Here is a 12,214-nt window from a genome sequence, read left to right as displayed (position 1 = left end):
GCTTCCTCTTTCTGATGAATTCTATTTTGATGTTTGTATTTTCTGTGCATCACAAAAAAAAGCATTGTCACAGTTTTGGCCAGTGATTAGTCTTGTCATCGCTGCTTTTCACTCTTCAGGAAGATGGAGACATCAAGGAGATCAACATTACCCATGTGGTCAAAGAGGGCTCCGAGAAGGCCGACGCCTCGCAGTTTGAGCTGCTCAAAGTCCTGGGACAAGGATCCTTTGGAAAGGTAACCCTCGAGCCGCTGTTTGTTTATTTATTTATTCTATAACTAACTTAGATATCTAACTTAGAATGTTGTTTCCTGTGACTATTGCAGGTGTTCCTGGTGCGAAAGGTGACCCCTCCGGACGACAACCAGCTCTACGCCATGAAGGTGCTTAAGAAGGCCACGCTCAAAGGTGAATGTGATCATCATCACTGTTGACGTAAACCATGAACAACGGGGAAGAATCTAGAGCTGCAACTAACCATTATTCTCATGATCGATTCATCTGCCGATTATTTTCGCGATTAATCGTTTGGCCCATAAAGTAACAGAAAACCTCAAAAGATGTTGATCGGTGTTCGTCAGAACTTGGAAATGATGATGTTCTCAAATGTCTTGTTTTGTCCACAAACCAAAATGATTCACTTTTAATGATTTATTTGTTATCCAGTGCAAAGAAATGAAGAAAATACTCACATTTAAGAAGCTTAAACAATCGGAAATCTTGTTTTAATCATGAGTCAAGCTTCAGACCGATTAATCGCTGATCAAAATAGTCGATCGATTAATTGATTAATTGTTTAATGGACATCCTGAGTGTGTGTCTGTGTGTCATCATCCCCAGATGTAACAAGATGGTTTTTTTTGTTGTTGTCTTATGTGTTTTTGAGTCAAAGTTGTGATTCATTTTATATCGTTTTTCTTTTCTTTCTTTATTTTTAAACAGGAGCAGCGATAATTGTGCAGAAGTCACAAAATAGACCGTTTTTCTTTTGTTCTTGTTCATAAAAAACGAGCCGAGCGAACGTTGAACTGTGACGTATTTCCAGACTTTTTCCAGACTTTTTGCTTAGGTGTGTTGTATGTACTGTAGCTGGTGAAAATGAAAATAATAATAATTTAATCAGATTACTTATAGGTTGTAGAGCTGAAACGATGAATTAATGAATTAATCGGCCACTATTTTGATAATCGAATAATCGGTTTGATGCTTTTTTCATGATTAAAATCAGATTTCCGATTGTTAAAATGAATTTTTTCTTCATTTCTTTGCTCTGGATAACAAATAAATCATTAAAAGTGAATCATTTTGGTTTGTGGACAAAACAAGACATTTGAGAACATCATCATTTCCAGGGTTTTCTGATATTCTGAACAACAGAAAATAATTGACAGATTAATCGATTATGAAAATAATCGTTAGTTGCAGCTCTAATAGGTTGTGCTGAAAAAAAGGATATAAGACACTCTATATTGTACATTTTTATAGCCTCTGTGTATACATTTTAACATAAAAGCAGCACAAGCATGATCTGCTCTATGGTTCAATGTGAGAACTTGACAAAAACCTGTAGTTTTCTGACCTTTTGACGACATTAAACTCGCGTGTTTATGAGTATATTCATTATCTGTTGACGAGCTGCAGCGGTTTGATGCTCTCAGAGAGCTTTCACTCTGATATTTGTGGTGCTTTTGCTGCTTTTCTTTACCCCCGAGTTTCACATGAATGGGTGTCGGCTTTTCCTGTAAGTAGGATGTGCTGTAGACCACCGAGTTACTGTGAGTCTTCGTTCACAGTCGCACGCTGCTGTGAGATGAAGTCACCCTTATTGACTGTGGTGTAGCAATGTGGTATTGAATTGATCATTATTTTAAAATGCGGTGTAATCATGACTTTAATTTACCAATTTACCGGCTGGGAAAACGACAAAGACGACACATAAACACACTCTTACGTACAGCAATTAATCATTGTCTACCTGCCTATATATAAATAAGCATCGTATTGATCATTTGAATTGTAAAATGAAATAGATTTCTAAATAATAGCCATCTTGTGAGGGATAATTTGTCACTCTTTGATTTAAATGTATACGCACGCCTCTGTCCTTCAGTGCGCGACCGTGTGAGGACCAAGATGGAGAGGGACATCCTGGCAGACGTCAATCATCCGTTTGTTGTCAAACTGCACTATGGTGAGTCGGCCTGAAGCCGCGGATGAATCTTTACGTCGCCGTTGCCTCAGTTGTGTTCGTTGATATGCAGTTGAACGACATTTTTTATTATATTTTCGTAGCATTCCAAACTGAAGGGAAGTTGTACTTGATCCTGGACTTCCTCAGAGGAGGAGATCTCTTCACGAGACTCTCCAAGGAGGTGAGCGGCATCAGATATTCACCTTTTTCTTGCCCTTTTTCCACAGTGATAAATAAATACTTGTTGTTTTGTTTGTACTTTTTGGGAGAACAATATTTGTTACACAGTTGGAGATTTGTGTCTTTGAAATGACTCGGCAAACATGTGTTTTTAACAGCTTCATACGTTCATAAATAGTCTAAAATGATTGTATCAGTCTAATATCGGTATTGGTAGATAATAAACATTTATGCAAGAATGTCCATTGTCTCACTCTGGTGTTGTTTCATTGTTTCATGCTCTCTCCTCCTTCCTCTTAGGTGATGTTCACAGAAGAGGATGTGAAGTTTTATCTGGCAGAGCTGGCTTTAGGTCTGGATCACCTTCATAGCCTGGGCATCATTTACAGAGACCTGAAGCCTGAAAAGTAAGAGCTTAAAGTCCCACTGTCACAGAGACTGGAAAGCAAATGTACATTTTTATTGAACAGTGTCGCTTTGAGTTGTCACAGGATAACATTCCTCACTTAAACAAGTCAAAATGTGCTCTTAGTTAAATACTTTTACTGTAATTTTCATTTAAAAAAATGTCTTTCTGAAGAGGCCTTTTATTGTTGGAGTAATAAGAATGTGGACGCACAGTGATGGCGGTTTTAGAATTATATAACTTTTTTTTTTTCTATTGTTATTATACATAAAAGGGCCCTTTTGGAATTTTTGTTTTTTTGTCAATTTGCACTTCAAACACGCTGAATTATCGCTCCTCACCAAACCACGTTGAGTGCATCTTTGAAGCCTAACATTATGAATGCAAACCTGCCTCATTAGACTTTTACAAAGGCCTTTTTGAGGTTTTTTGATCCTGCATCACCTCACCTCACCTACTGTATGTATATATATATATGTGTGTGTGTATATATATATATATATATATATGTGTGTATATGTGTGTGTATATATATGTATATGTGTGTGTGTGTATATATATGTATATATGTGTGTGTGTATATATGTATATGTGTGTGTATATATATATATATGTGTATATGTGTGTGTATATATAAATGTATATGTGTATATATATATATATATATATATATATATGTATGTATGTATATGTATTTGCAGCACACACAGTAGCTGCTGTGTGTGATTTCTTGATTGATGAAATATTCTCACCCTCTAAGATTCATTGTTGTAACAAACACTTTTCTTGTAGTATTCTCCTGGACGAGGAGGGTCATATCAAACTCACCGGTGAGTCTCCTGCTCCTTCTCTCTAATATGCTTTATTGTTTCCATGACATCGGAGGACCTTACATTGACTTACAAAATTGTAACAATGTGTCGAGTATAACATTTATTGAAAGAAAACTTTAGTTACGACTTAAAAAAAACAAAAGTTAACCCTAACCTTAATGCCACAGTTTGAGAAACTTTAAAACACATCTTCATATTAAAATGTCGTAATTTACGTTATGGGTTACGTTGATTTTGTCCCCATAAGCAAGACAAGTCCCTATAATATGACTGTGTAAACAGATTTAAGTCCCCACAACATAAGGAATACCAGGTTTACACACGTTCCTCTCATCCACCTCATTGACCTTCATTACTCACCAACACGATGACAGTTTTATCTCGCTGCCTCAAGATATCTGCATATGTTCCCCAGGTTAATTATTACACTTTATCTTATTGTCGTCTTCTATTTACCGCATGTCCTGCTCCCATTGAACCAAAGGTGAACTTAGGAGGAGTTTTGGTGCAGCGGTATATCAGCTCCCACTTGAAAGTTGAGGGGGAGGGACAAATAGAAATGGTTGCAAGATTAAATAAGAGTCCAGTGTCTTGTGCTTGAGTGTATTGGTAAATGAACGTGTGTTATTAAAGTGCTTTTACACTAAAGGAAAAAAAGGTTCAGTAGCAGAACGTTCTATGACGCTGCATTGACTTGTGCATTTCTCTTCAGATTTTGGTTTGTGTAAAGAAGCCATCGATCACGAAAAGAAAGCGTACTCCTTCTGTGGTACTGTGGAGTACATGGCACCGGAGGTTGTGAACAGGCAGGGGCACATCCACAGCGCTGACTGGTGGTCATTTGGAGTACTAATGGTAAATAAAATTGTCCTTGTAAATGACTTTTAAGAGAGAAACAGCTCTGTAACGAGTGGAGCGCCTCGACTTTACATTTCTTTCTCCTCCTAGTTCGAGATGTTGACAGGAGCTCTGCCGTTTCAAGGGAAGGACCGCAAAGAAACTATGAGCCTCATTCTGAAGTGAGCATACCCTGGAAGGGAGAGAATAAATCACACAGAAGTCAGTAGCGATAGAAGTAGGGAAAAAAAAAACTCACTTGATTTGTGTCGTCTCGTCTTTCGTTCGCTGCAGGGCACGTTTGGGAATGCCTCAGTTCCTGAGCGCGGAGGCCCAGTCCCTGCTCCGAGCTTTGTTCAAGAGGAACCCTGCCAACAGACTGGGTTAGATTCACCTCATGACACATGACAAACACAGATGGAAGCATATATATGTATATATATATATATATATATATATCTTTGTATCTCTTTGTGTAAACGTCGATGTTCCCTTGACAGGATCTGGTGCTGACGGTGCCGAGGAGATCAAAAGACACTGTTTCTTCTCCACCATAGACTGGAATGTGAGTGTTCTAAATGTTTTATTTCCGTTCTTTATTCAACTCTATGATGTCAATAAATGTTTTTTTTTTTTGCCTTTCAGAAACTATTCAGGAGAGAATTGAAGCCTCCGTTCAGGCCCGCGGTGGCTCGTCCAGATGACACTTTCTACTTTGACTCCGAGTTCACCTCACGCACACCTAAAGGTGAGAAGTTAAGCCTGAAGGCTTGCAGATGTACATATAGCAGATGTTCTGGTGGATCCAATTGAATTTAACACAAATCAAGTAAAAAGCAGTAAAATAAATCAATGAAGCAGTTAAGAAGTGTGCTTGTTTATTGATGAGCGCAGTTTATGTGTCTTTTTTTAAATTTTATGTCCACACTTGACCTTGCGTGATTATATGACAGACTCTCCTGGCGTGCCACCAAGTGCCGGCGCTCACCAGCTCTTCCGAGGCTTCAGTTTCATCGCGTCCACTCTGCTGGAAGAGGAAGGTTTACTGGAGCCAGTGCAACCTCCGCCGCACCCTGTGGTCCAGGTCAGACTGCACTGTCACTGTCTACACACACAGTTTAACAGCGGGATCAGAAAGTGCATGTAGGGGAATTGACAGACGCTGTTTTAGCCTCCACTTCACCGCCTCTCTTCCCATTTTGACGCTTCCCTCTGCAGCAGTTGCACGGGAAGAACCTGCTGTTCAGCGATGGCTACGTCTTGAAGGAGGACATCGGCATGGGCTCCTTCTCTGTCTGCAAACGATGCGTCCACAAAACCACCAACACGGAGTACGCTGTTAAGGTATGAACGCAAACCACAGGAAACAATACACATATATTGGTACACGTTTAAATATGAAGTTTGAAGCAGCAGGGCAATTTACAGCAACATGGGAAATATTATGATGTGTTCTCAATGATTGGCTAAAACGTTTGATGACCTCTGAGCTGAGTCGTTAACTTCAATTTAGTGTTTCGTGGAAAAGCACAAAATACAGCGTCTTCTTTGCAAATTATATTTAGAAATTGTGGTTTAACAGCATAAGGGAAGTAAGCAGCTGCTTCCGCAGTAGTGTGTGGAGAGAAAAAACACTTTTCTGTTGCTATCTTCAGATATATATATATATATGTGTGTGTGTGTGTGTGTGTGTGTGTGTGTATATATATGTGTGTATGTGTGTGTATATATATATATGTATATATATATATGTGTGTATATATGTGTGTATATATATATATATATGTGTGTATATATATATATATATATACACACATATATATATATATATATATATAATATTTGTTCCAAGCCATTAAAGTGGTTTACGTGTTTAATTCAAGTTCAGTCTAGGCCGCTTTTGCGATTTTACTGCTCTCGAAGATTAAAAGATAAGTCTGGTCTGACGGGGGGGCCCCCAAATCAAATTTAGCATCGGGCCCCATAAAGGCTTTGGCCAGCCCTGGGTTAAAAAGTACATAAGACATTTATGTTGCTAATATTGAATAAACTAAATCCTTTTTTGTGTTTGGCAGATGATCGACAAGACCAGCACAGACCCGTCTGAGGAGATCGAGATTCTACTCCGATATGGACAGCACCCCAACATCATAACACTGAAGGACGTGAGTACAACAGAGGCGCACGTGTATCGCACGTGTGAGCTGCTCTGTGATAATGTGTGTGTGTGTTTTTGTACCTCAGGTGTACGACAACGGTAAGCAGGTGTACATGGTGACGGAGCTGATGCGCGGGGGGGAGCTGCTGGATCGGATCCTCAAACAGAAGTTCTTCTCCGAGCGCGAGGCCAGCGCCGTGCTTCACACCATCACCAAGACTGTGGAGTACCTGCACTCACAGGGGGTGAGGACCACCATCACCCACGTGTCGTCTAGTCACTGCGCATGTTTGTGGTTTCTAATCAAAGCCAATAAACCTTTTGAAGCATGGTGCATTTCTTGAGGTGTGGGAGCGGAAAGCAAAGTTTCAGAGTTTCACTTTGACAGTGAGAGTGTCACAAAGTTCTTTTTGACTTAATAACCTGCACACATTATTGTTCTTTTGTATATTAAATACAAATTAAAAAAGTGTTGGGAGAAATAAATGTATAATAAAACGTAAAAATACAAAAATTAGTCAATACCATCGGCAATATACCACAATATTGAATTGAATTAAATGCAAGGAACACATTTGGTGTTGTTCTCCAGGTGGTGCACAGAGACCTGAAACCAAGCAACATCCTCTACGTTGACGAGTCGGGGAATCCGGAGTCGATCCGCATCTGCGACTTTGGCTTCGCTAAGCAGCTGCGTGCCAACAACGGCCTGCTGATGACCCCGTGCTACACTGCTAACTTTGTGGCCCCTGAGGTGAGCAGATCACATGTGGCCTCTGGTTTCAATGGAACAACACAAACAAATTAACACATCACTGTGTTTGTCGATCGCTGACTGTGATGTAGGTGTTGAAGCGTCAGGGCTACGATGAAGGATGTGACATCTGGAGTTTGGGAGTTTTGCTGTACACCATGCTGGCTGGGTAAATGGACACACTCAAACACAACTGTGAGTCGTACACTTTCTCTCATCTCTCTTAACTCAAACCCTTATATGTGCCAGTTTTACTCCATTCGCCAATGGCCCCGAGGACACACCCAATGAGATCCTGAACAGGATAGGCCACGGTCACTTCAGTCTGACTGGAGGAAACTGGGACACCGTGTCAGAGGCTGCCAAGGTACCACTCCAGATTCTTCCCCGAATCTTGCGTCTGTTCCTCAGAGATTAGCCGCCATCAGTGTCATAGTTGACGTTTGCTCTCTTTAGGACCTCGTGTCCAAGATGCTTCATGTGGATCCTCATCAGAGACTGACTGCCAAACAGGTCCTCAAACACCCATGGATCGTCCAGAGAGACAAACTCCCCAACAGTCAGCTCCCACACCAGGACCCCAAACTGGTCAAGGTAACAGCTGAGTGTAGTCCTATGAAAATATGATTCATCTGTCACTTCAAGAAGAGGGGACTGAGTCCATAGATGGATAGATACCATATATTAGATAGATAGATAGATAGATAGATAGATAGATAGATAGATAGATAGATAGATAGATAGATAGATACCATGGATAGATAGATAGATACCATGGATAGATAGATACCATATAATAGATAGATAGATAGATAGATAGATAGATAGATAGATAGATAGATAGATAGATACCATGAATAGATAGATAGATAGATACCATATACTGTATTAGATGGATGGATGGATAGATAGATAGATAGATAGATAGATAGATAGATAGATAGATAGATAGATAGATAGATAGATACCATATATTAGATAGATAGATACCATATATAGATACCATAGATAGATGGATAGATAGATACTATTTATACATATTGATATATATATATATAGATACCATATATAGATAGATACCATAGATAGATGGATAGATAGATACTATTTATACATATAGATATATATATATATATATATATATATACCATAGATATATGTATTTGTATATGTGTATATGTGTGTGTATGTATATATATGTATATTAATATATATATATATATATATATCTATATATATACAATAGATAGATAGATACCATAGATAGCTAGATGCAGTTGATGGATAGATGTGATAGATAGATCTTTTATTTTTTGTTCTATCAAACTAAACTGTAAAATGATGAAAAGTGTGTTTTGTCGTGCAGTTTCAACAGTTACGTTTTATTTTTGTTTTCAGGGTGCAATGGCAGCCACCTACTTAGCCTTGAAGAACTCCCAACCACCTCCAGAGCTGAAGCCAATCGAGAGCTCGTTCTTAGCTCAGAGGCGCGTCAAGAAGCTTCCCTCTACCTCTCTGTAGAGACTCTCTGTAACGAGCAGTCATCTCACTGGAGACCGACCACAACTGCACCCCCAAACCATCCTGTCGGCCTGCCCCGGGGGACTCACTCTTCGCACATCACTACCAGCCAAGGAACATTGACTGTGGTCCCTCCCTCGTTCTTGTGACCTCAGTTGTCCCGCTCTTGCTGTCATCGTTGTTCACGCTGGACAGCTGCTGTTAGTCAGTCTCCTTGGACAAAAAAAAAAGACCAAAAAGATGGAAGGGGTGAAGAGGGCAAATATAAAGTGGGTGCTGGGTTTTGGCAGATGTATTAGTCACTCATGTCTGTGTGTGTGTGTGTGTGCGTGTGTGTGTGTGTGTGTGTGTGTGTGCATGAGCTGCCAAAAGAATTGACGCAGCCACGTTTTCTTTTTCATGACGAGAGTTTTCCTCTCCTCTTTCGCCGCCGTGATCGGTCGCCCCTCCGCTTGCTGCACGCCCGTGTGTCCGCTCTTGTTTCGTCTTCCCGTTCCTTTTTGTAAAGTGGATGAGCTTTATATTTGCGGCCGTGCTGCCAAATCAACCCCCGCGTCGACGCCACAAAAGGCCACGAGTGTCGTGTCCGCTGCTGTTAAATGTCTTTAAAAAGGAGCGTTTTCAATATAAATATGAAACATTTCTGCCATAAATGCCTCTTTTGGCTTTGGTACAGCCAGAAAACAGGGATTCTGGGAAATGTCAAAAGCTGATATTTTGTTTGTGTGTTTGTTCTGGGATAATGTCACTCTACGCTTGTGTGTTTCTTTTTGTTTTGTTTAGTTTTTTCTTCTTCTTTTTTTTTTTTTTTTAATGAGAGAGCGTGAGTGTGTTCTAGTTGCATGACTCTGAGTGAGTGAGTGTGTGTGTGTGTGTGTGTGTTTTGCAGGATGCTGCACGGCCATGTGCATGGTCCGGTGATGTGATGACGTCATGTAGCTTCCTTGTTTTCTCTCCTTCCTTCCTTCCCTCTCTCTTCTCTCTGCTTGGTCCTGCTGGCAACCATTTGAGATGTCTGTTATTTTTTTTATTACTACAAAAACTAGTAAAATAGGTGGCTTTCTGTGAAAGAAAACTTGCCCAAGGAACCATGTGGCATGTTTGAACTTCTATATTTGCTTTGTTTTCTTTTTCGTTTCACTGTGTTTCTTGGATAATGCGTATTGGATGCCGTTTCATGTGTTGGCTGCTTTTGTTGTTGATCGTTTTTTTTTGTTTTTCCTCAAAAGAAAGTGGTGATTTAAAAAGTAGTGAAAGACACGCTGAGCACATCACAATCTGTGAACTTACTGCCGTACAGGTCTCTTCTTCTGTTATGCAGAGATGATGGGCTGAAGTCTGGAGTATCTTCAGCGGCCTCTGTCATTCGTGATCTTTGGATTTTCATTGGTTATTGTCAACAAGCTTCTGACACTGAATTTGAGACACCTGCAGAAGAGTTAAATGTCCTGTCACTGTAAGTAGTTTCAAAGAGTAGGTCCTGCTTTCTGCTCGGTGCCCACAGGCCTACAGGTGAGGCAGAACGTCCTGCATGGAAAACGCAGGAAAACAAGCCGAGCAGCCAGAAGATACTGTACGTGTTGAAGGGAAGACCTGTACTGTGGCTAAATAATCTATCAACCAGCTGTCTTACCTCAAAAAGGGATCAAACTTCTATTATAATTATTGTTTGGTGGCAAAACTCTCTCTCCTTTGACTAAATTTATGGTAAGATGTTATTGTATGATAAAGATGAAGATTTTTATATCTTACAAATATTAAAAATTCAGTTGCTACAACAAACTGTTTCTCGACTTGTTTTGGTTGTGAATGAAATGAGTTCCCCAAAGGATTATCAATAGGTTTACAAATATAAAGGTTTAAAAGTGGGGTGTCTTATATTGTTTCGTCAGAACTTATATTATTATTGGCTAAAATTGCCCCTAAATACATGTTTACTATACTATGATAAATATACTATGACTTTTTGTGTGATTTTGGACGACATACTATACTGACCTTTTTTTTGTTATTAAACTTTTTTATTTAAAGAAAAACATTTTTTTATACATGTTGCTCTTAAGTTTGTTTACAGTTTCTTTAGTCAAGAAAGAAAAATTCACTTCATTACACAAACACCCACACTCTCTCCCATCACAGTACTCCTATAGCAGTTCTGGACTGGCAGGGAACTTAAGAATCCAAAAATAAAAAGTGGTACTGATGACTAAAAAACATAAAAATAGTATAAATAAAATGGGTAAATATACAGCAGTAAATAAAATAGACAATAACAGCTGTGAAATTAGAACATTTGTCTGCTCCACATTTACAACCTTTGCTGCAAACAACATCTTATAATAGAGTTATAACTGCGATGGCACAAACGGTAATAATTGTAGATTAAATAAGATAATCTGCTATATACATGTATAACTCTCTATTTACTAAAACAAAGAACGAAAATTGAACCAGATGAGAGGAGTCAAAAACTATGGGGATTTATCACATTACCCAGTATCTTGCCTTAAAGGCGATGGAAAGTTTATCCAGGTTTTCCAGTATCTCCCAAACTTATCTTGTTCAAGCCTGAGAATGAATGTTAGCTTCTCCATTATAAAAATATCCTGAACCACTTTGATCCAGTCCCCGACTGTAGGAGAATCTTTTACCAACCATTTCTTCATAATTGCTTTCTTACTCGCTAATAATAGGATTATACAAATGTTTGTCTTCAGACGCCATCACAGTGTCCGGTCTTAATCCCAGAAATAATGACATAAACTCTAATGGAATCACTATTTACATAATATTTTCCATGATCAATTTAATTTCTTTCCAATATTTTGAAATGACCGGGATACTATGACTTTTTTGACTGATTTTGGACGACATACTATATTATGACCTTTTTGATTGATTTTGGACGACATACTATACTATGACTTTTTTGATTGATTTTGGACGACATACTATAGTATGACCTTTTTGATTGATTTTGGACGACATACTATACTATGACTTTTTTGATTGATTTTGGACGACATACTATAGTATGACCTTTTTGATTGATTTTGGACGACATACTATACTATGACTTTTTTGATTGATTTTGGACGACATACTATAGTATGACCTTTTTGATTGATTTTGGACGACATACTATACTATGACTTTTTTGATTGATTTTGGACGACATACTATATTATGACCTTTTTGATTGATTTTGGACGACCTACTATACTATGACTTTTTTGACTGATTTTGGACGACATACTATACTATGACTTTTTTGACTGATTTTGGACGACATACTATACTATGACTTTTTTGAATGATTTTGGACGACATACTA

The 12,214-nt window shown here is 38.8% G+C and overlaps 1 protein-coding gene across 3 annotated transcripts in view; it reads left to right on the top strand.

Annotated features, from left to right (window-relative positions):
- Positions 1-10,676, top strand: part of rps6ka1 (ribosomal protein S6 kinase a, polypeptide 1) — a 39,628-nt gene extending 28,952 nt beyond the window's left edge. Inside the window, exons 2-21 of one of the 3 annotated variants that reach the window (XM_058615959.1) lie at positions 120-236; positions 327-408; positions 2,111-2,191; positions 2,293-2,372; positions 2,672-2,778; positions 3,570-3,607; positions 4,323-4,465; positions 4,559-4,629; positions 4,742-4,830; positions 4,948-5,012; positions 5,093-5,195; positions 5,401-5,531; positions 5,666-5,791; positions 6,523-6,612; positions 6,692-6,850; positions 7,198-7,359; positions 7,452-7,528; positions 7,609-7,726; positions 7,816-7,953; positions 8,758-10,676. In XM_058615959.1, the coding sequence (XP_058471942.1) occupies positions 120-236; positions 327-408; positions 2,111-2,191; positions 2,293-2,372; positions 2,672-2,778; positions 3,570-3,607; positions 4,323-4,465; positions 4,559-4,629; positions 4,742-4,830; positions 4,948-5,012; positions 5,093-5,195; positions 5,401-5,531; positions 5,666-5,791; positions 6,523-6,612; positions 6,692-6,850; positions 7,198-7,359; positions 7,452-7,528; positions 7,609-7,726; positions 7,816-7,953; positions 8,758-8,880 (2,100 nt within the window). In that variant the 3' untranslated portion in view covers positions 8,881-10,676. The remainder of the gene's footprint in view (positions 1-119; positions 237-326; positions 409-2,110; positions 2,192-2,292; positions 2,373-2,671; positions 2,779-3,569; positions 3,608-4,322; positions 4,466-4,558; positions 4,630-4,741; positions 4,831-4,947; positions 5,013-5,092; positions 5,196-5,400; positions 5,532-5,665; positions 5,792-6,522; positions 6,613-6,691; positions 6,851-7,197; positions 7,360-7,451; positions 7,529-7,608; positions 7,727-7,815; positions 7,954-8,757) is intronic. The other 2 variants (XM_058615960.1, XM_058615961.1) reach the window with 2 other exon arrangements.
- Positions 10,677-12,214: the final 1,538 nt, after the last annotated feature.

Source organism: Solea solea, chromosome 18, assembly GCF_958295425.1.
Source record: "Solea solea chromosome 18, fSolSol10.1, whole genome shotgun sequence".
NCBI classification, from domain to species: domain Eukaryota; kingdom Metazoa; phylum Chordata; class Actinopteri; order Pleuronectiformes; family Soleidae; genus Solea; species Solea solea.
The sequence above is the reverse complement of the archived record's forward strand: the minus strand, read 5'-3'. Positions and strand labels throughout refer to the sequence as shown.